The 24,331-nt window shown below is 41.3% G+C and overlaps 1 protein-coding gene across 1 annotated transcript in view; it reads right to left on the reverse strand.

Annotated features, from left to right (window-relative positions):
* Nucleotides 1–1,683: 1,683 nt before the first annotated feature.
* The window catches only part of slc49a4 (solute carrier family 49 member 4), a 45,341-nt gene continuing 22,693 nt past the window's right edge, over nt 1,684–24,331 (reverse strand). The window contains exons 6-9 of the mRNA XM_080902410.1: nt 23,625–23,692; nt 15,286–15,413; nt 13,207–13,389; nt 1,684–2,586 (exon numbers count right to left, since the gene is read on the reverse strand). Of these exons, the coding sequence (XP_080758536.1) occupies nt 2,471–2,586; nt 13,207–13,389; nt 15,286–15,413; nt 23,625–23,692 (495 nt within the window). The 3' untranslated portion in view covers nt 1,684–2,470. The remainder of the gene's footprint in view (nt 2,587–13,206; nt 13,390–15,285; nt 15,414–23,624; nt 23,693–24,331) is intronic.

A 24,331-nucleotide genomic window follows, 5' to 3' on the forward strand; every position in this document is an offset into this window, starting at 1 on the left:
AGCAGGATCCATGCTTTCATGTTGTTTACCATCCAAATGTCGCAGTAATATGCCCTGTTAAAGGGGAGATTTTCCTTCCTGCTGCTGCCAAATGCTTGGTCATAGGGAACTGTTAGATTGTTGGAGATTTTTGTTACTGTAAGGCCTTTATTTTAAAATTTTAAGCAACCGAAGCGATTGAGGTGACTGCTGTTGTGAATTAGTGGTGTATAAATAAAATTCAATCGAATTTAACTGAAATCTGCTTCAAGCTATAATAAATTCTGCATTCAGAGAAGAGCTGTTTAATACAGTTATTTTAAAATAACATGACTTACTTTCTATAAACAACTTCATAGTGTGAGCTTTAGTTTTGCATTTTACCTGCATGTTTCTTACAATAACTAGCTGGTCTGCATCTTTGTGACTCAGCTTATACAATTGATAATTGCACCTTGCCAAATATACTTGCTAAAGTGGGTTGATAACTACTACTATCAGTTCTTGTGAACTGATAGAACGGTTGTAAACAACCCAAGAACATGCTAAAAAAAAATAAATAAAAAAAAATAAAAAAAATCGAGATTTCAAAACAGACTTCAATGAGCGATGGTCCGTGTTTTGTATACATACTAGCATGTGCATGGAGCACAAGTGATGATCCAAAATGTTGAAGACTGCATTTTGACTAAGGATCACAGTGCAATGTATGTAAAGCCTAAACAGGGTGCGTTAAAGTGAGAGGGACACAGTGTTTGAAAAAGCTGTGTGAGCGCACAGCACAGGAAACGTCTGCTTCTGAACAAAGGCAAGTGTCCTCTGGGGAAAGGTCAGAGAACGACTGTGATGTGAAAGAAGAAAAAAGCAACAAATGAACAGGTCAGTGGCCAAAGAAACTAAAATCAAAGATTAACTCTGGGAAGCACAAATTGATGTCAGGTGGCTACAAGTTATCCAGAGGTACGTTTTCAATAACCTTTATTAGCATAACAATAGGAGAACAGCAGCAGTATTATTTGTAAAATGCTCTTTAATAAGGTGCTGGAAATATCTGACAGTCATGTTTGTTCTTTTCCACAGAACATTTATCACCAAAACCTGGGACACCACAGTGTGACCAGAGCGTGTGCCACAAAACAGAACATGACCTTTTACAAAATTTACACATAAAATAGTCACAGTGTAGAGGAGAGGGAGGCTGAACGCACTGCACTGGGATATTAAGGCAACACGTCCCTTCTTTTTCCCTCCGTACAAGAAAAAAAAAAAAAGTATGAAAGAAAGAAAAAGACAAAAAAGCACCAGGAAACCGTTTAGAGGACCTAAAGGAAAACACAAACACTTCTGTCATAAGTGATGTGCAAGGCAAAGACACAAACATGAACAAGTTACAAATGTAAGTGACAGATGTTTGGTGCAAAACACCCGCTGGTGCTTTGGAGACCAGCAGCTTGGCAATTCAAATGTTGCGTAATCCAGTCTGTATAATAAAACAACCTGTCTCATCTTTGTGGATCTTAGCAGGGGTTGAAATTTTCATCCTGTTATGATTTTTCTTTTTTAACTCTTTAGCTTTGTTAGTGTTGAGATGTTTCCAGTAAATACTGGCAGATTTCTGAGGAAACAAATGAATAAAAACGATCAAGAAAAAACAAAAACAAAACAAAAAAAACCCCCAAACGAATGTCAAATTAAAAAGCAAACCTCCCAGAAATTGATACAGTTATCTATAAACAGGCAGAACACAGAGAGCATTTTATTTCTTCCACATGTGCAGCAGATTGGTAGAAGACTCCAGGTGTGTCTGATCCCGGCCCATGTCTCGAAATCTGGGAGATTTTTTTCCATGAGATTCGTCTCGAGAGGCTGATAAAACAGGGAGCGAGTCCCTGCCTCTCACTGACAGGCAATATTACAGGCAAACTCACCACGAGCACATCTGCAACAGCCAACAACACCAGGAGATCCAGTACAGCCAGGCCTGCTGATTGGCTGAGGAAACATTTCCTTTCCACCCTCGTTAGGGGCACACCTCTGATGCCGATCTGTAGTAAACGTGATGTGCAGTAATTTTGAGCGTGTCCAGTTTCTGCAGGGATGATGATCAGGAGGAGGGATGCAAACAGCCGCATGGCAGGAAGGCGGGAAGAGGGGGGGGCACACTGATTACAGCTTTAAATGTTACATCATCAGTTAATAAACAACCGTCCGTCATGCTGTACCCGGTAAAGAAAACTCAAGCCGTCACAAAAGCTCGTTTACATACAAACACTGAGACAAAAGGAGGTAATAACGAGTTAAACAGTCATATGGCGTTGAGTCGATCACCTATAAAGAGTAAACATTGAGATCACGCTTATTCCTAAAACATTACATGTTAAAAGAGCGCAGGTGGTTCACTTGCCCTTCATCTCCCTTTTCTCATCTTCGTTGTGCAAGAGTTATCATTTAGTCCTTTATTATTCGGTTGCACATTTGCATCCTCATAGTGTCACACAGAGACAAAGACGTCCAGGTAGAGGCGATCGTAGGACTCCCTGAAGAAGAGGATGAGGACGAGGCTGAAGAGACAGGAGCCAGTTAGACACCAGTTCAGCCACGACACATCTAGATGAAGACAAGAAAGGGAACAAGCACGAGTTAGATTTCTGTTCAATCACCAAAGAGCTTTAAGCAAGTTTTCCCTACTTAGCAGCCATCTTGGTACCAAACAGTCATTTTGGCCTAATTAAACCAGACCCCTATCGAAATGGTTTGGGAGACAGCCACACTCTGATTGTGATGGACAACTGTGCATTTCTCATTTGCCTCTTCAACCTTTTCCTTCTTGGCTTCCTGATAACTTTCAGTCAGTACCACTATATTTAAAAGAGATCCCACAATTCACCTCTGTGCACATATCTGGAAAGCATAAGCTGGCCAGAGTAAGAAGCAACCTAAAAAGCATCGCTGTACTTGTATTTTTTAAATGTGCAAAAGGAGCATCAAACTGAGGGTCAGCTTTGATATCAGCTGATCTGAACTGTAGCAAAATCTTGGTTAGGCTCTCATCATGGCCAATTAACACTATCATCATGGTTAAATGACTGTGGTATTGGTGGTCACGTCAAAAAATAAAAAGGATCTGAAAAGGACACGACCAGAGTTCCTGGTACACAGCAGCAAACCCCTACATATGACACTGTGCTCCTTTATAATAATATGACTCCACATATATACAGAAACCTAAAGGAGATGTTCACATGAAATGACACTGAATGATTAATTAGCATTAACAGCCTTAATGGCTAATCAACAGGAATTTCTGACATGCCACACAAAACAGAAGCAGCCTGTGCCGTCTTTCATAATCACTCTCAATAATTCAATGATATTGGCAGTGTTCCCTATTATCATTGACCTACACTTGAACCTAAACATGGTGCAGAATGAGGTGTTCTATTTTCTATGCTCTGTTCAAGCTCCATTAACCACAGGAGAGGTGCTCTGGCTGTCTGCAATAATGCTGAATCTGGAGGGCAGATGGGAGCCTCACACCAGCGCTGAACCGCCGGCATCTTAACTCACCAGCACACATAACCTCTGCTTGTTCAGCCTCCGTGATGCGTGCCACAGATTGTCATCATGCACGCTTGCACGTGCGTGCACGTGTAAACGCGGGTCTAAAGCCTGGACAAAACGCAAATCGATAAACTCTTCCTTTCACGTGCATTAAGCAGCCCTCGCTGGGAAGCTGCTCGTCTCGCAGCGAGGGCTGCGAGTTGCAGGTGTTTGAGACTCTGTCCTGACAAAGATGTTAGGCTGAATCTTTCCTGCTTGGTGAAGGCCAATATCTCAGCCAGGATACAGGCTGCAGTGGAAGCAGGAAGCTGACAGAGTAAATATAGAGAAAATCAGGTTATAACAGGCAGCAGAATCCATGAATACATGCCAGGACAATGTGTCACAACTCACACCGGCTCAACTCCGTGTCCAGTCGGCATCCTTTTCATAAAGTCATTAATCAGCTGACCAGATCGATGCTTGAAGAGCTCGCTGCTCGGACTGCACAGCACAGCCTCTTTGTGGTAAATTATGAGTCCTGGCCGTACGACACAAATCCACATGATTGATGCGTCACCGCTTTCGTGAGGAGGAATAATGTGCGGCCAGAAGTGCGAAGATGAAAGTAAAGGATAAACTGGGGCAAAAAGAAGGTGGTGAAGGGGCTTGAGGGGAGAGGGAGGTGAGGGATTGGATAAGGGTGTTTGCAGAGAGAAGTCAAGACTCCTGAATCAGCCTCATTAATCAGAACCGTGCGAGCCGGACAGCAGGAGACCTGGCAAGGAGGCAGGTTAATGGAGTTGTGTTTATCTGACCTGCAGTCTCTGTCTAACTGTCTCTCTATCTTACACGTTCCCACAACAAAGACGTGTCCATTTAAAGTTAGAGACAAAGTGTGCGAGCGTGTGGGTCTGAGCCCACGGCCCTAAATGAATGCTAATGTGGAGTTTAGCAATCAGAGTAATTCAACCAAGTGATGTGGTGAAAACGGCCAATTACTCCTCTCTGATTTCTAAAGACGAACGTGAAGCCAAGTATGGAGGAAAGGGAGTTCAAGTCTGAGTGAGCAAACGGGAACTCAGGAGCAGAGGAGGAAGGGAGAAGATTAAAATTGAATAAAAGGAAGCAGCAAAGAAAGAAGTGAAAGTAGCTCCAAGTCTTTGAAGCTCATCCGATCACCTGTTTGCTTTAATGACCATTATAATATCTTAACGCTTCCTCTGGTTCGAGATGCGTTGCATTCCTGCACTTTCCTTCAACGTAGCGAGCAGCTGATTTCTGTCGTAAACTCAAGGCTGAGCACTTGCTGGACTATTGGTTTTGAAACACTTAAAAAGCTTGGAGAGAGAGAAAAAAAAAAGTGTTTCAAACCCATTTTCATCATTTTTCTACAGTATTTTGGATTTTTTTTTTTTTTTTTATAAATTCCCTCTTATGCTTTTCCTCATGCTGTTACATATTTGATTATTAGGCTTTTATACTCAGCACTGAAGCATTTTGTGGGGCTTTTAAGTTACTGATAAACAGGTTGTCTAAGAGGAAGGTGGTGATGACGGGGAATGTTTTATGAAATAGAAGCTGAGGAGCTGGTAAAACCCATTTCTGTAAAGAAGTTTTTCTCTCTCATCCTTTGTCCTCGTATCTCTACCAGTCCCTACTAATTGTCCCTGTCAGTGCTGCTATGGCATTATGAGGATGAATGAACTGCTCCAAGTTTAAAAACACACGCGTAAAACTTAATGCAGTGGGTTTATTTTTAATTTCCAAACCCTGTCTGGTTTATTCCAGCTGCTATGGTGGAATGTAACTGCAACGACAGAGCAAAACTAAATGTGCAGCATGACATCGTCTGCCCCTCTGTTCACAGAGCATGCAGCCTGCTCATTAGGACACACTGACATACCGTGTCATCGTCTGACAGTTTACATGACATCGCAGAGTAAACATTTGGTCGGATCTTTGTAGTCTCAGAACCAATGAATAGATGAGAAGCATCACAGCACCTGCAGTAATAATCATGTTGCATCATTGTGGTGATCAGTTGAAAATAAATACATTTTCTGTCATACGACTGCATCACTGTGTCGGCTTGCAGAGATCTGTGAACAGGAAAAACTCAGATCACATCCAGAGGGTGTTTATTATCATGGCCGTGCTGGCCGTCGCCAAAAAACGTGACATTTATCCATGGTCAGAGGGCCCGGTGGCGCCAGTGTCCGGCAGCCTCGCCTCTGTCAGTGCGCCCCAGGGTGGCTGTGGCTACAATGTAGCTGCCATCACCAGTGTGTGAATGTGAGTGTGAATGGGTGGATGACTGGATGTGTAAAGCGCTTTGGGGTCCTTAGGGACTAGTAAAGCGCTATATAAATACAGGCCATTTACCATTTACCATGTCAGTGGCCAAGATTGATCTTTAGATGTTCTGCCCTGAAAGTCTTTAAAAAAAAATAAAAAAAAAATAAAAAAATAGATGAGTCATTTATCTATAACAGACTTGTGTTTTCCGGCGCAAAGGGGGGAAATAAAAGTGAAAGACTGACTGGCTGACTTTCATTGTACTGTGCTATCAAACACTATCAATCTAACATCAAAATCTACTCCTGCCTAATGTTCCCGTCTGCTCTGTGAATCAATCATCCCCAAGACTTTAACTACAAGCTAATTTTGCATCGTGGGCCACGTACAGCCCACTTTGATCTGAAGTCTGAATTATATTAGAAATAATATAGAAAAAAAGTGCACGTCTCAACATGTCTACATAAAATCATGCCAATAAGATCACGATCACTGTATACAAGGATACAAGCAGCATGCAACAGGTGGCAAAGTTGTATTTCAAGCCACTGGCTCATCTGCTATTTTGCTAAGTTGTGTTAATACTGCCAAAGACCTTGTTCTTGACCAGACCTAACCCAGATTAAGATATTACTATTCCATAAATGATCCTAACGACAGCATCTCTGCACGGGCAGCAGAGGGGCACACGCAGACACTATGAATATTACAGTCGAGCTCAGCGCTCGTGTGAATAACAGTTCTTGTTGGAATGGAAAATGATACACATGGCTTTGATTTCATTGGAAGTTGATTAAGCACTGAAGCATGAGAGGAGATTCTTGTGAATTGTGGAGGGATCAAAATAAAAAACCAGGTCACACTCACGTTCTTGTTATTCAACTCTGCTAAAGTTTTAATACTTACCTATTCAGATTGTTTTGATTCGAGCACAGATGTAAGATGGCATTCTTGACCATCATCAGTCTCCTGATTCTAACAGGACATCAGCCACAAATGGCAATCCGACTGATCGCTGATGTCATGAACTACACTGGGTTCACTGTGACTGTATGATCACAGTCAGAGGACACCGCTGTGAACACTGGACAGTTAATCATAATAACAGCCTATTACTATGGCTGCCAGGTCAGCAGAAAGGTGCTACAGATGAAGACTGAGACGTGTGCCGACAAGCATCTTATGGCCTTAATCAGTCTTAATTGAGGTCAATGCAGCGGTATAATTAATGAAGCTCGCTTCTCCTTTACGGCCGTCGCCTTTGTTTGAGAGGATTGGGGTCACGCATGAAGATAGCGACCTCAGCTTGGTGTAAAGACCATCCATCACAAAATGACAACTGTCTGCGTACAGGTTGGTGAGAACACTTACTTCAGGAGATCACTGAGAATGAGTGCAAAGGTGTGTGTGGCACTGTTGCAAAAATGAAAAGCAGCAAATGAAACTTTTATTCTCTCAGGAGTCCTACACAAAGAAAGGTTGTTTGCCTTTTCTTTCTTTCTTTTTAACTTCTCCGCCATCTTTATAGGGGCTTGAAAAAGGCAGAGAAGGCGTTTTCACTTCAGAGACTATAAAGTTTAGCCAAAAGAAAAAGAAAAGAAGCCCTGGGACCTTAGAACTGTGCCAATTATTTCTCAATAGTGAATAATTTGTGTTTTTCTCCTATGCAACTGAAGTTCCACTCATCCTCCACCTCCTAGCGCTCTTCTTCCTCCACAATACCCCTCTGCTGATTTGCATTCCCCTCCATGCTCGCTACAAAATGACACAAATGCGCAGCAGATGAAATCGGAAAAGAGGGACAAGTACAGATATACGGCCCAGAGGCTCCGTTCACGTTTCTGAGTCACATGGTTTAGAGACTTGGGAATTTTTTAAAACATGACAGTCAAGAGGCCAGTTAGAGCTCACTGATCCAAGACCAGCTCCTCACAGATATTAAAACGGACAAGAGGGTAAATTCATAAACGCCCCCTCGCTCTCAGGGAGAAGGAGCTATAATTCAGAATGCATAACGAGGCAGTGGGCAGCCAAAAGGAAAACCCTAAAATGAACAATAAACTGGGAATAGGTGGACATCTTTAAAGGCGAAAGTTGCCATATTCATGAATATCAGAAGATGAAGGGGGGTTGAAGTTTGCACATTACTTGCTAAATACAATATGAGAGTAAAGAAAGGACATTAGAGCAATTAGCCAGCCCACTAAAGGGAATTTACACAGTAATCTAAATTTATTCTTGCAGGAGTGATCTGCTCAACAGAACAGAGTGCTGCCAATTTATAGACCAGGAAGGACACGCCCACCTGCCTTTTGTTTTTTTTTAAAGATCAATGGTTACAGTCACAGTTTAATATCCACACTCAAATCGGACACTTCTCCCACAGTAGAGTTACACCGATGAAAGACTTTCAAAGTTTTCTTTTGGACTTTTCTTGGCTGCTTTATACCTGATCATTTTCACTCAAATAGTGAACTTAGGCTACGTTCACACTGCAGGCGAAAGCGCATCAAATCCGATTTTTTTGACCCTATGCGACCCATATCCGATCATGGTGTGACAGTGTGAACGGCACAAATCCAATATTTTCAAATCCGATCTGGGTCACTTTCGTATGTGGTACTGAATCCGATACATATCTGATGTTTTAGAAGGCGACTGCTGTTTGATGGTCAAGTCGCATTAAATCTGTCTTTTACGTCACTGACACAAGACAGACGCCAATTATCATCTCCCGAGAAGACATCGCGAACGCTTCCTGGACATCCAGCGTAGATGTCAGTGAAACTGTTGGGAAGACAACGTTGGAGAAACGTGAACATTTTATTTGTCTCTGCAGATTCTGACAGAAATCTGCAGCTATCCTTTGAAGCACCGCTCCTCTAAAACAGCAACAAGGATAATTATTAGGTTATCTACATTATTATGTAAATAACAAAATAACCTAAAGCAAAAATTGGGAAACGTAAAGTCCAAAGTCTTTATATTAAGGGCCATCAGTCAAACAATATTGTTTGCTCTGGGTCTAAACAGAGCGCGTTGTGTGAAATAGGAAAGATGAAAATGCTTTTTTGCACCAACAAGGTGATTCCCAAAGTAGTATTAGCCAAAAACATATCTCAGCGTGCTGCCAGCAAACTCATATGAATTTTAAAACATTCGAAGGGACATTATCAGCATTGAACTGGGCTCCCAGGATCCTGGATCTCATTACTGAAGCAATGTGGGATCCATATGACACAAAATGCAACAAAAAGCAGCCAAATTCCAAAGAAGAGCTTTGAATGTCCTTCAAGAAGCCTGGAGAACTATTCCTGAAGACTGCTTAAAGAAATGACAAGAAAGCTGCCAAAGAGTTCAGGCTGTGCTGTAACTTCATGCATGTTGTGTTTTACCAATAACTCACTGCACAAATATACCTAATAAAATATAAAGAAATTAGGAGTACCTCAAGACTTTGACACAGTACTGTATGCGAGGATTACTTTTCTTTTCTTTTTTAAAGAACAGTTCTGCACTGATGTGGTAATTAGGTCAGATGAGACAGACAGATACCCATCTATCTGTGGTAAGCTGAAACTGATGTCACTGTGCCTTGAAGTTGAGCCGATAAGTCTCTGAAACTGCTGGAAGTACGGAAGCAAATGGATAGGAAAGGGTACTCCATCATTTGACATGGTGAGGATGGTGTATAGTGCTTCACATTGGTTTAAAATTCATATAGGTGTTCTTTTAGTTTAAGAACATAATTTTCATATGGAAGACCCCACTGCAATCAGGAAATGTTTCTGTAGATAAACCCTAATCGCCAAGAACAACTATGCATTGATTTCAAGTGAACATGTCACCCAAAGGAGACAACCCCAAACAATGCCAGCTAAGTATCTCAGACTTAACAGTCATCAGATCCCCTCATTGCTGGGCCACAGGCTCATATTTCACTTCGTCTATACAGACAACTTTCCAAATTACACCATTTATATCATTATATGCACAATACGCTAATTTATCTTACTAATGATATCTGACCTCAGACAATGGTTGATGTCATGCGAATTTGGCAGGTAAAACAGACTGTAGGTGGCAATCGGCACAGATTCTGCAAATTAAATTAAAATGCCTGCAGCAGTGAGAACTGACAAGAGAACTCCGATACATCCTTCCCAACTTCGGGGTGAGAAGTGAAGAAAAAGAGCAGCAAAGGCCTCCATCATCTCAGCTTGATCTTCTCCCCAGCTGTCACAGGAAGCTGTCAGGACTCATCTCAGCACAACAGAAACCCTTTAGCTCACCCACCCACCTACACACACCTTCCCTCAAAGACACATGTGTGCATACACATAGACATGCAGCAATGTATTAAGTGCACAATAACATGCAAAGAATGGACCACACACACAGACAAAGCAGTCCATCAGCAGGTGCTGCAGACGGGTGTGGAGCAGAGGGTACAGCATGTATTCTTTATAAGTCCTACTCTTGTGATTAGTGTGTGTGTCCATGTGTGCGGCTGCTCTACCCAAAGCAATTCTGTGTGATCTATGATTTACTACTGTACTGACACGTTTCCGGTTCCATCCATCTTTTTTTTTTTTAACTGGTTATCCAACTCAGTGTTGCAGAGTGGTTGAAGACTATAACAGCTGACACAGGGTGGATAAAGTACACACTGGACAGGTCATCGCTTCATCACTGGATTATATAGGGAGGCACTCCACCAGTTATCCTAATTTAAAAAACAACAACAACAACAAAAAAAAAACCTAACAGATTCATATTTTCTTCTATGAAAAGACTTCATCTGACTTACTGGTGCAACTGAAAACCTGCTTCTAATAGCAAATAAATTGGAATTGTAAAATTTTATTTAAAATCCAACCATCTCTATCAGATGACTGAAGTCCCAAATGTCTACTTTGCTGCTGTAATCTTGGAAGTAAAACAATCTGAGCTCAGAGTTTTTTTTTAATCTATCTGGGTAAGAAAGTTGTGACAGCAGCAGGTACGTTTAGTTCTGTAAACTAAAACTGACAAAATCATTTCTCAGAAGACAGGAGGTGCTCAAACATGGACTAGGAACTTGCACGTCAGTGAAAGTGTACTGCAGTGCTTCAGTTACACATTTTAAATTGCTGGAGGCCATCTCAGCTCATAAAGTAACAAGAATATCCTAAAATGACAGCCGCACAGCAAGAATCCACAACAAATTACTGACACTTGGGAAATGTGAAAAGAGAAGTAAAACAAAAAAAATGCTGTGAACTTCACCTCAGCAACATTTCACCATTTTCAAATATGACCTACAGATTAACCCGGGATGAAAACTGTTAGCTGAAGTCTTGAAATTGTCCCATAATGCCATCTGTATCACGCTACAGCCTTTTTTCCCTCCCCTCCCAGCAAGGCAAGCAGGTTTCATGATCTGGTTGTTGTACTTGTTAGTGGATCCCGAGGGCCTCTGGTCAAACATTGGTATTCCCTCTGCACTGGCAAAACAACCCAGAAGGCAGGATTGAGATGCAGTTTTCAGGCAGCCGCTGTCAGTAGCCTTGGAGCAATCACAAGGACTTTGAAAATGAAGCCCATAAATATTTATAGGCTTCTGAAAATATCGTATTCATTCAAACAAACAGGGTGAAAGAAGTGCCTGTCTGTGATGGATGTGTAACAGCAGATAATTGGAGCTTTGAACAACAAAACTTACAGAGAAACTGAAGGCAGGTGGGCAAAGACCACAGGGAAAAACATGGTCCCGTGTACACACCAACACACACATTCACGTGGTTGTAAATACACGCACCTATACATGCATGTGCGCACACACACAAGCACACACAGACACACTTTTGGGTTTGTTTTACTTTCACTTCCTCCTGTGAAAACCACAAAGGTTGAAGAGACGCAGGTTATTATATCAAACTCTGTCACGCTGCAACGAAAAGATGAGGCTTTGGCTAAATTTCAGCAGGAAGTTTCTCTCTTTGTTCTAAACATGTCAATCGCACCACAGAAACCTAATTTTCCTGCTGCCCCCCCTCCCTCTTTTATCTGCTGCGTCTATAGGGCTATAATGGATTTTAGTAAACAAGGAAAACTCCAGATTTTGGGAAGTGCGAGAAACCTTTACAGGAACAGAAAACCGTCCTTCGCCCCGCGCTGTCAAAAATGACGCCGTCTCGGGAGCTAATGTTCGGCTACTGTAGAAACTGGGCAAAGCAAGCAAAAACAAAACAGAAAGAAGAACCCAACTTGTCATCTAATTATGAGAAATTACAACTGCTCTTAGTGATGGTACACCAATGCAGTAGTTTTCACACTTTCTGGCGTGCCCCTGTTCAAAAGCTGAAAAGGTTCTCTACAGAGTTTTTCCATCAAATATCAATAATAATAATAATAATAATAATAATAATAATAATAATAATAATTTAAAAAAAGGATTCAACTTCATCTTAATTGAATCAAAATAGAATAAAGGTCGGTGCAGCAGCAGCAGCGCTTCTCTGTTTTTATACCCCCCACATATTAAAAATAAAATGCAAACTAATTTCGCTTCACATTTTCTTACCTGGTTGTCTGCACCCCACCTGCAGAGGCTTCATGCCCCACCATTTGAAAGCCACTACACTAATGAAGATATAATTATCAGATTTTCATGCTATTCATGCTGGGCAAGAGCATGTGCATGCACACTGGGGCACACGCACACACACACTTTGTGATTTCCTAATAAGTTTAAGGAGTTCATAAAGTTGTCTCGAGCAAATATCTTAATCATTTTGTAACATATATATATATTATAAGCAAATAGGCAATCAGTGTAATCCGATGCCTCTCCAGTGAGCATCCGGGCTGCTGAATGAACTCCAACTCCTCGGCATTGGCCTGCAGCTGATGACAGAAGTACTTGTTCTCCTCAGAAACCAGTGTTTACCACCTCCTAAGGCCGACCCTTGAGATCACAGTGGAGCTCCAGAACAGAACAAAGGCTGGTGTTGCCACATGCAGTCCAAGATGGTGGAGTTGAAGTCATTCTGTCAGAACAACATACTAAAGAGGCAGCTGATGTCAAGGACTGCCACAACAACAACAACAACAACAACAAGCTCACCCAGTCAACAAGACGGAGGCAGGGCTAGCTGTGTAGCAACGACTGGACTTTCAAAGTAAGCATAAGGGGATTGTTGAGCAGTAACACAGTATTGTTTTCTCAGAGATGAGAACTGTTTGTTATGACTACTATATTACACTTTTGCTCGTAGAGCCTCGTAAAGTACACGAATTAGTGCTTTAACTGGTGTTGTTCTTACCCCATGACACTAAACGAGGGCAGAATAGGGGTGAAAATGAGCGCATTAAATGAACGAATGAGCATTTATGTTTTGAGCATACCTTTACAGTAAAAGGTGAGGAAGAAGAGGAGCAGGCCCGTGACGAGGTTACCCAGGAAAGTGACGACTCCACAGGTGATGCCTTCAGGGACCGGGTACACCGTCTCAATGAACAGCTCGAAGAATATCGGAACACTGCTGTTAATAAAAATGCCAACCAGGATGCAGGAAGTGTACAGGATTGCTGTGAAAACAGAGAGTGGGGCAGAATAAGCTACAGTTTAATTGGAAGCTTTGATGAAAGAAGGTTTCAAATCTCAAATGAGCAATTTAAAAAAAAAAAAAAAAAAAAAAAAAAAAAAAAAAAAGATGCCATACTGGTCAACTTTATGGAACAGCGGTAGTGATTTATTCCACCTTCCACAGCTTCGTACTCTACCATTTGCTTTCAGCAGCACTGAGATTTATGACGAACCCTCATCCTAAAAACAACATTTCATTTGCCAGCCCTTCAGGTGGCAATTTAACACAAACAAAAGCAATATACTGGAGGTGTATTGACAGAAAATGGCCAGTTTGTAACCCAAACAACAAGTCACATCTACCCCAAGCCCACCATCACTTATACCTGGTCTGAAGTGTCACACTGATTAGCTTAATGTGGCAGTTTTGCAATTTGAAATGTGTTTTTCTGCCTTACTGTGTTGTTATTCTATTCCCACTTTATGTGCTCAGTTTTAGAAAGGACCGCTTTAAAGGCTGCAGGTGCTCAGTGGAGGGTGCAAATATAATAGTACATGTACTTGAAACTAAGGCCTGGGTGGTGTTTTTAATGCGCTTGGTTTGCATTTCCATAAATGTATGTAACAAAAAACTTCATTCCCATTCTGAATCAAAATGCAACTCATTTCACAGATTCAACAGTACATTAAAAATAAAATTCTTTTTTCTACTTCCAAAATGCACAGATGTCCATATAATAAACAGCTCGTCTTGTTTGCTCTTTGTGCATGATGAGAATCGTGTGCACTGGACACACCTGCTGATTTATGTGCTGAAGTGGGGAAAAAGAAAATATAATTCAGGTTTGTTTTTGTGTGTTCTTCTTTGCAGACCAATCAGAAATGTTTCAGTAAGTTAGGCACTTGCGTACTCTCGTCCCAGCTGCAGACCTCAGCTGGCCCTAAAGTAAAACACGTGTATTAGAGCGGATGTGCGGCGAGATTAAGCAGTTACCCCTGGAGCATCACGGCACCCTCAATCTCCCTAATCACAGCAGACTGGTCCAAACGAGCTCCCCATTAGCCTGCACGTCCCTTTAATCACAGTGCCTCTGAGGGCCCAGCGTACCCACTTGCCTGCCTGTGACTGGGAATCTAACCGCCACGCCGCAGCCATCAAAGGCAGCTGTCCCCCCTGATTCTTTTCCTTCAGTGCTACCAAAGAGCTCAAATCAAATGCTGCAGCCGCTGCACACGCGCCTCGCGTTATAAGATTAGCCTATATGCCACCAGCTCCTAACAGGTTTAAGAAGATCCCTTGAAGGAAAGAGACATGATTGATCACAACTACCCAAGAACACAGAATATAGACACAGACTATACTAGAATTTGGGGTTTCTGGCCCACAGACTTGTGTTGCATGGGTAATAAATCAGATAGAGGATTTCATTTCCCTCTAAAACTTCTTCGCTTGTTCTCAGAAACCAAAGATTACGCTTATGGGTGTTTAAATGCTAGTGACCGTCCCACACTAGGATAATAACTGGTTTTGGCAGATTTTGTTGCAGTGTCATACCACCCTCTTTGAGATGCCAGGTGGATGGAGCCTGGCAGCTGCAGACTGCCAGTGTCTGGGCTAAGTGGCAGTTCCAGGGCTTGGAGAATGATGATGGATGATGATGACTAAAATTAGTGGCTTCGGGTGACATGCTGCTCTGCCTTTTGATTTGGCTTTGGAAAAGGCAGCCCAAACACTGATATCAATGAATGGATTGGTTTTGATGAATATGTAGCAGATATACAGTACAGCCTGTGAGACCTGTTATTGTGACCTGCATGTACTGAAGACGTTTCCATCCACACTGGATAAAGATCGAGTGACACAGGTATACATAGATTTTATGCAGCTGTGGACTCACCTGAAGTGGAAGGGAGGTGGGTATAGCTGCTCAGACAGGTGAGTGTGAACCACGTAGAGGCCAGTGAGGCTCCTGCCAGCATCAGCACCAGGATCAGCTTCAGCATCCCGCGGATAGAGTCTGCAAATCTGAGCGCATGCATTGGGAAAAGGAGGGAAAGGCGGACTATAAATACATAAAAGCAGAGTAAAACATGTCAAGGACAAAAAACACTCAAGACTACTGAAGTGAGTACAGACAGCTGCTTGAGAAACAAGGAGCATCCTTCATAAACACAACGAGCATCTATGCAATTTTTCAATGTCTGTTTCTTCGGCGACTTGTGTCATAATCTATTACTGGAGGCATGCATTGTTTCACAGAAGAGCTAGATCATTTCCTTCTCCCACTTGTTTCTGAGTGCATCAGTTGCACTTGTCACTACACAAGGAGACACTACTGCAAGAGTAGATTCAATTTGTCTCACCAGCTAAGCAGGCAGACTTGAGATGCACATTGTATTACATTGTGGAAGACAAGCCATCGGGCCATTCCCAAACTCTCGAGCTCTGCGGTTTCTCTTTGTAGCCCTTTCTAAACCCACATAGTTCATTAGGTTCCTCTCTTCTCCTCTGGGTATGCATATGTATGCATGGGAAAGATTAGATGAAGCTACAGAAGCCTTTAGCGATGACAGACACTAATTACTTTTGTTTTGTTGCTCACAGACAAGATGCTGAAAGAGAAGGAGGGCGGAAATTGACAATGAACTTAACGCAAGAATAAAAAACCCATGTTGGAAAATGGTTGATTAGTTCAACTAGGTTTTGAAGTTCTGTCAGTCTGCCGAGGGCCAGGGGACGCGGGAAAACATCCTTTGGAAGGATAATGAGAAGCTCTCTACTCAGAATGTTCCGGGGTGGCATTTTTAGATGAAATTATGGTCTCTTTGGATTTTATGAGCCGTCACTCATCGTCTCTACATATCATCTCCATATTCACAGAAAATCAGCTGTACTCTGGATTTTTACCTTTGGTCTTTTAAATCACTGTGTGAGGCTAAGATGCACACCTGGTTCCTTCTGTTGGCCTTTTCAGAAAAAAAAAAAAATCCAACTAAATGGTTCATATTTCTGCTTACAAGAATGAGCTGATAGCAACGGCAGGCTAGACGAGAGGGCCAAGCGCTTGGTGCTACACGGGGATCACAATTCTCTACCCATAGCTACACCCCTGAAATCTCCATCACCCATCTGCCACTGACTGGCTCACATCCACAACCCTTCAACCACTCCTGCTACCAGAGAGGGACGAAATCCTTAGTCTGCAACCAGCCAAGAGCTCATCTCTTTGCAGAGGGGATCACAGACTGTTCCCCTGTACTACATCCAATCTGATCCTTCAGACTAAAATGCCATAAGTAGCTTATTTCCTATACTACACCTCTGGATCCCCACTCCACTAGATAAAGAGCTTGGTTACTCATTGGCACAATATGGTGCGAGTGACACGTTTTAAATTTGAACTCACGAATGTCAGTTTAAATGTCGCTAACTGAGGTGCACAGTTAGCCACCAGTAATAAAAAAATATCCCATCATAAACCATGTTTTTCTTTTTAAAAGTCGATCAAATTTGCATTTTTTGGACTCCACTACAGTAGCATTGCACGATTTATTATTTAGAGCAGTCTGACGTTTTAGCACACAGGGATTCATTCATTCATTCAAAATTAGATTTAATACCTTTTCAGAGATATATAACGTTAAATTTGATCCTTCTGCTCTAACAGCTATCTTTGGAGAGACACCTCGAAACGTCAATCTCTCAAAAATAAAAAATTCGAATTCTATGTCCTTTGCTTCACTCACTGCAAGGCGCCTTATACTTAAGAAGCAGGAAGCTCCTCCCACACATGAACAGTGGCTTGATGAAATGATGAAATATATACTATCAGGTTCAACCACCAAATTTCTTAAGGCATGGCAGCCATTTCTAATGTACATGGAAACATTTAAAATGACCAGCTTATCAAGACCTGATACCAGATCTCTATATCACTATCATAGTTAACTGTACACTGAGTCCCTTATACATTTCATTTTTATATTTGTGGGTTTTTTTTGTTGTTGTTAGTTTGCTGCTCTCTTTCTGTTATTTTTTGGGGTATTGACAGATAAGGAGGTCCTCGTTTAGAAGTAAGACCAGTAACACTGAGCTGTTCCTTCCTTTACTCTTCAAAAATTACAAGCAGATAAAATTGTGTTTAAAACCTATATACAGTAATTTATTGATCTTCGTCACAGAACTCCATTATCATGCAAAAATCAAATACAAATAGTAAACATTACACTGCGTTCTTGAAGTCAAAAGAACTTGAAAGATATTTTGAGTTGAACCCGCACACATTAACATTTTGCTAATATTTTAGCGTGCTGTTAAAAACCAAAAATATACAACTGCATTTAAAAATTTAATTCAATTAAAATTAACAAAAATAAATAAATAAATCACTACAACTTCTTGTATAAGTGGAACTATACGTCACATTCATGGGAACGAGGTTGTCACATATGACGCATGAAAGAGCCACTTCCATTGGATTTGTTAAATAAGATTAAGATATAACTGTTGCACTACTCACAGAGTAAAGAGGGTCATGTCATCTCATGAGGTAAAGTCAGAATTAAAAGCCTATCTTTTACACTCCCCTAACAGGATTTATTGGCCATAAAGATAGCATCATTTAAGTCATGTAGAATCAGATTCCATTTTCTGCTCCCCGGTGCCTGCAGGGAATGATGAAATATCATCATTAGTATAATTTAGGCCCGTCTACGTTTTTAGTGAGGAGCAGACATCCTGCAAAAGAAAAAAGAAAAGAACGATATGATATGATGACCAACACGCAATCACAGATTGTTCTCGTTTGAAGGGAAAACAAATTAGGCCGCAGCTGATACTCATTTGCGTTTGCTCTATTGGAGTATTTTCCAGCTCAGACCTCCGTGATGTGAAGGAGAATAACCTGGTTCTGTTTTCTGCCACCTCCTTCGTATTCACCCCTCGCCCCCCCTTTTTCCCCCAGAGCTTGTAATGGGGAGATAATGAGTGAAGCTTGTTAGTTATTCTTTCCACTCTCCTCAATCTGGAGGAAAATAAATAAATAAAAATAGTGTGCAGTGTCGTGGTGCTGTCGTCCAATCAGCATCTGTCTGGGCCAGACAATTAGACAGATGCCAGATTGTTTGTCAAATGTTTTCATGACGGGGGCCACACCTCGGAGCAGCTACCACCGCTAATTGAACCTGCTGGATCGAGGTCCCTGCCATTCAAACATCCACTGAGCCAAGACACAGGGAGCGCAATGTTTGCACGAGCCTGTGTATGATTTTTATTTATTCATTTATTTTTTGGCAAAGGGCTTGTGCTGACACCCAAAGAAATTTAGCTAAGCAGCAGTAGCACTTTAAATGTGAAACTGCAACACCTGCTCCCTGCGGCAAACTGTGCTCGCGACTGGCACGCAGAGTGCTGACTAAAGGGAGAGGGACGGCTGGTGGCGTATAATAAGCTACAACTTGACATTAACAACTTAAGGGCTGCTAGCGGGTGAGACAAGGGACAGAGATTGTTCTGTTCATTAGCACAATCTTTCCTGGGAATTTATCTAATGATGCTGTGATGCAGCAAGTTGATGAAAAAAAAAAGTAAAAACAGAAAGGGGGAATAGAGAGTTTTGGGGAAATGGAAAAAGAATTTAATACATTTAAAAGTAATTTCTTCTTCTGGAGAAACATTTTTCCAATCAAAGAATGGATTTTAGCTCCTAGATGGTATCTAGGAGCTAAAATCCCAAAGGCCTGTGAGCCTGTTGACTGGAAGTATTGCATGCGAATACCAGCTTCCTGTCATGCAACACCATGGTGCACACTGCAGGGGAGTCTAAAAAGAATACACTTTTCTTCATCATTATGGCGCACATGTAGAATTATGGCTATAATGTATCATTCACGCATGAGGATGATTCATCAATAATTCCTCTTAATAAAACATACCAGCATGCATACCATTCTTGGCATCATCATCAAAGCTTGAAGGTGCAATATCATTCGTCTGACTCACTTTAAGTCAAAAGAATGGGCCATTATTTTACTGGTAACACAGGAAGCCATAACATTTTTAAAAGGACTTGGTTTTCCTTCTCATATCTGGTAAACAAAGCGAGATCTAACATATTTTCTGGGTTTCCGCAGCACTGAAGGGCACTGCTGTGCTGTTTTTTGTTAGATGAAGTTTCTTTGTTGTAGAAATGAAACTTTAGGACACTCAAGTTAAACAATCGTCTCCTGCTTTTACTTCATACTTCAAACAAGGGCAACTGCACATTTGTACAGGTCCTATTATCTTCCCAGTTCTAAAGCTGTCCTCCAACCAGGATCATTTATGTGCTGCAGACAAATATTCATATCATCTTTCCATTCAGATAAAAAGTACAGTAGCTCACCGAGCTCACCAAAAGACTCCACTCATTCTCCAGGCTTGATTGTTTCAGACCTTTCCAATAAAAATTGAGACCTTTTCTAATAATCTGTCAGCGACTACAAAATTATCTCTCCACTTACCTCACTCCAGCACTTGCACAGACAAAACAAAGCTACAAAAGAATTGCTGCGTTTCTTCTGTTTTCAATGTGAATCTTTCTGGATTTACAGCAGCAGTTCAACAGGTAGATTAATCATTACCAACTACAGATGAATAAACTTTGGATGGATGAACGGATATCCAGTGTTCACCACAACCAACCACAAGACCGTCGTTCAGTGGATGAACTTAAGTTATATTCAGTCACTTTCACATGATCAAGCCCCAAGACAACCCAACCCAAATGACACAGGAGCGGTTGGAGGAATTTCATTTACCCATCAACTGTTGCATCAAAGAAAGACTAATTATGCATCCACTGACTCCAAGACTATTGCAATCAACACCAATAACTCAACAGTTCTGTTTACATATACTTTCACCTAATGCAGCAAACAGCTTCATTGATTAACAGCGGGAGTTATAGGCTCATTTCCCTGAGAGGGTTGTGCGGTCAGCTGAGCGCACCATCCGCTCCGAGCTCCCTGACCTGCACTCAATCTACAGCAGGCGGTGCTGGACCAAGGCCAGGAAGATCGTGAAGGACCTCAGCCATCCCAACAACAGACTGTTCTCTCTGCTGAGGTCAGGAAAGCGATTCCGCTCCCTGAAGACCAACACAGAGAGACTGAGGAGGAGCTTCTTCCCGCAGGCGATACGGTCTCTCAATCACACCACCACACAGTACTGACCCACACATACAGTTCTTACACACACACTGGACTTTCTGGACATTGTTTTTGCACAACACTGGTCACTATATTCTTCATTTCCGGTTAATACTTGTACAGCTGCTGTTATTGTGTATATATTTATTTATATTTAGATTTCTTCATACATTCTTATATAGTTCTATATTGTGTATTTTGTTGTACAGTTATTTTATTTTCAACTTTAATTTATATATTTTATCTTATTCTTCCCAGTTAAATTTACCCTTCATTCTAATTTGTGTTGTACAGTTATTTCATTTTTAACCTTAATTTATATTTTATTCCTTCCTAGTTAAATTTACCCTTTTTAATTTTTCATATTTATTTCCTATCTTATTCATAGCCTTTTCCTTTTTTGTTTTCTTTAGGTCACGAGCAGTTGTCCAAGCATTTCACTACATATCGTACTGTGTATGACTGTGTACGTGACAAATAAAAATTTGAATTTGAATTTGATTACAACTTAAAGAAAACACTGGATCTGCTTGGTAGTGCTGATTGCACCTCAGCCTACGACAAATATACATCTATCAGACACGAATGAGTCCCTTCCTTTTGCAGAGTCCACACTTTGTCTTCATAGCGTGGCCAACACTGGAGGTGAAGTGGTAGCTGCATTAGCATCAATTTCCCTCGCTCTATTGCAGCATCGCTGCACTCAGATCATATATTAAAAGGGAGCAGATGAGAGAGGAGCAAGAGCGGCTCCTATTTTTACCTCAAATCAACCTTCACTGTTCTTTATGATATTTATTAATTATTAACATTGTTAGAAACAATACAGCCTTGCAAGTGGCAGGTGTACACATCAACATATAATATGTACGCAAAGACCAAGTGAACAGAGTGATTAACACAATGAAAAACATTCACAGGCAACACTTTTTAAATATGCCTTTTATATAGAATAGGTGCAACTAAAGTTCTCACGAAGAACACTTGATTATTTCATTGCTTCCTGAATAAAGAAACACTTTGTTCACAAAATCTTTTTGCATTATGTTATTCCATTTGCCAACTCTCCAGCTAGTATTGAACTACATTAAACAAATAAGTAAAAATACACGTGCACTTTATCCAGGCTCCATTTTACCATTTCTTTTAAATATGCAAATAATGTTCAAGTGGGGTTCAGTGTATCTGCTTAACCTTCATCACCATATAAATCGTTCCCTACTCTTTGGCTTTTGGCAAACACAGCATTGTCTTTTCTCTTGAGATCAAATCATCATAAACTCCATGAATCTGTGAGGTGTGTATAGCTTTATGTTCAATTTTATGTTTAAGGAAGGAAATTTGCAAGACAGAAATGTGTGTGGGTTTTTTTAAATTCACCGATCATCTCCTGATGCCACAACTTATTCTGCTTTGGTGGACCTGACGCCCAGATTAGGAATGACTGAGTGTCTCTATCCATCTATCTGCAACTCTGTATTCAGATGTATGAATGTGTCAGATTCAGCTGTGAAGAAGGCGTGCAAATGTAAAATGAGGGGTCACAGTAAATGTTTATTTTCTAATTTGACGCCTCACTGATTCTATTGAGTTTTAATTTGATAAACAGACTGAATGCCATTTAAAATCAGAAACGCTAAAACTAGTTCAGCTCTGGAATCAGCAGACTCACACTTTAAGTTAATTAAGTTATTACACAATGCAAAAGTGACATAACATGGGTGAGATTGTTGCTTGGTCCATGTAGTTTGGTTATTTGAGAGGTTTATTAGAAGGTGCAGCAGGGACATGTGTTACACATCAGTGGTCAGGATGTCCAAAAAACTCCCTGAAAAGCCTTCAGCTAATCCAAAATGCTGCAGCAAGAGTCCTGACAGGGACTAGAAAGAGAGAGCATATTTCTCCCGTTTTGGCTTCCTGTTAAATCCAGAATTTAATTCAAAATCCTCACATACAAGGTCTTAAATAATCAGGCCCCATCTTATCTTAATGACCTTGTAGTACCATATCACCCTATTAGAGCACTTTGCTCTCGCTCTGCAGGCCTACTTGTTGTTCCTAGAGTATTTAAAAATAGAATGGGAGGCAGAGCCTTCAGTTTTCAGGCCCCTCTTCTGTGGAACCAGCTTCCAGTTTGGATTCAGGAGACAGACACCATCTCTACTTTTAAGATTAGGCTTCAAACTTTCCTTTTTGCTAAAGCATATAGTTAGGGCTGGACCAGGTGACCCTGAATCCTCCCTTAGTTATGCTGCAATAGACGTAGGCTGCCGGGGGATTCCCATGATGCATTGAGTTTTTCCTTTCCAGTCACCTTTCTCACTCACTATGTGTTAACAGACCTCTCTGCATTGAATCATATCTGTTATTAACCTCTGTCTCTCTTCCACAGCATGTCTTTATCCCATCTTCCTTCTCTCACCCCAACCAATCACAGCAGATGGCCCCGCCCCTCCCTGAGCCTGGTTCTGCCGGAGGTTTCTTCCTGTTAAAAGGGAGTTTTTCCTTCCCACTGTCGCCAAAGTGCTTGCTCATAGGGGGTCATATGATTGTTGGGTTTTTCCTCTGTATCTATGAAGCGCCTTGAGGCGCCTTTTGTTGTGATTTGGCGCTATATAAATAAAATGGAATTGGTCTAAACATGGACAGGTCATTACAGTCTGAACGTGTGAAGTCTTACGCAGTGATCAGTCAATGGTTACGAGTCATTTCCAATGAAAGCCAGTAATATGAAGCTACCAACTGTCGCTCTCATGATGGGCTTGACAATAAAAAAAATAAATAGTCAAAGTTGCACTGCTCTCAACAGTTTTTCAGCACTTAAGTGATGGAGTGAAGCATCCACCATCATTCTTTCATCCTTGCATGCATACACACATGCACAGCACATTTACACCAACACTTCATGGCAGGTCTTTTTGACAGTGTAGCAGACTTGTAATATTTTCACTCATAATGTCAATGCAGTGTTAAAGTACAGCTTCACTTTTAATCCACATTCAGTAGTCAGAGTGGCACAGACACACACAAAAAGGATGGCATAACTCACCGGGCCATTGCCACTCCGAACACACATCCACCAACGGTCGACCAGAAACCAATCCAGCCTGCATCCACCTGTGTTTAAAAAGACAGAGAGAAAGAAAGAAAACAAAGGAAAATGAGGTGGTGGTTTGGGAGAGAAGCCAAGAGAAAAGAACAGAAACAGAAAAGCATACACCCTGTTCAACATGCAGTCCATGACTGAGGACAGAGCTAGACAGAGAGCAGGCTCTAAGTGCCTGAAGACTGTGAAGGCCTGCCAATCACCGTGTCCGGTAAATTGCCAGGGTTGGCAATGTTGCATGAGTGTGTGTGCGCGTGCGCAAAGCTTGCTGTCCTTTTTTTAATTTTCCAGGATGAAAGTCAAAACACACACACACACACACACACACACACACACACACACACACACACAAAGTCAGAAGAAAGGACACTTTGACCAAGGGACTGCCACAGAATCAATAAGAGGTAAAATACAGCACGCCTCCCTTTCTCTCTCTCACACACTCACAGGAAAAGTCAAAGTGCCAATAAATGCGTTTGGTTCTCATAAGTCTTCTATTGACAATAACTTTCATTAAGTCAAATTCAGATGGTAGATCATTCAGCGAGGAAGCTGAATCTAAAGCAGGACCTGATGCTTTCTGCTTAATCACACTCTGCACCAATCTGTCAAGAAAGTTCACGATGAAGAAAAGTGGACTATCAAAGTTA

Source organism: Rhamphochromis sp. 'chilingali' (genome assembly GCF_963969265.1).
Source record: "Rhamphochromis sp. 'chilingali' genome assembly, chromosome: 14".
NCBI lineage: Eukaryota > Metazoa > Chordata > Actinopteri > Cichliformes > Cichlidae > Rhamphochromis > Rhamphochromis sp. 'chilingali'.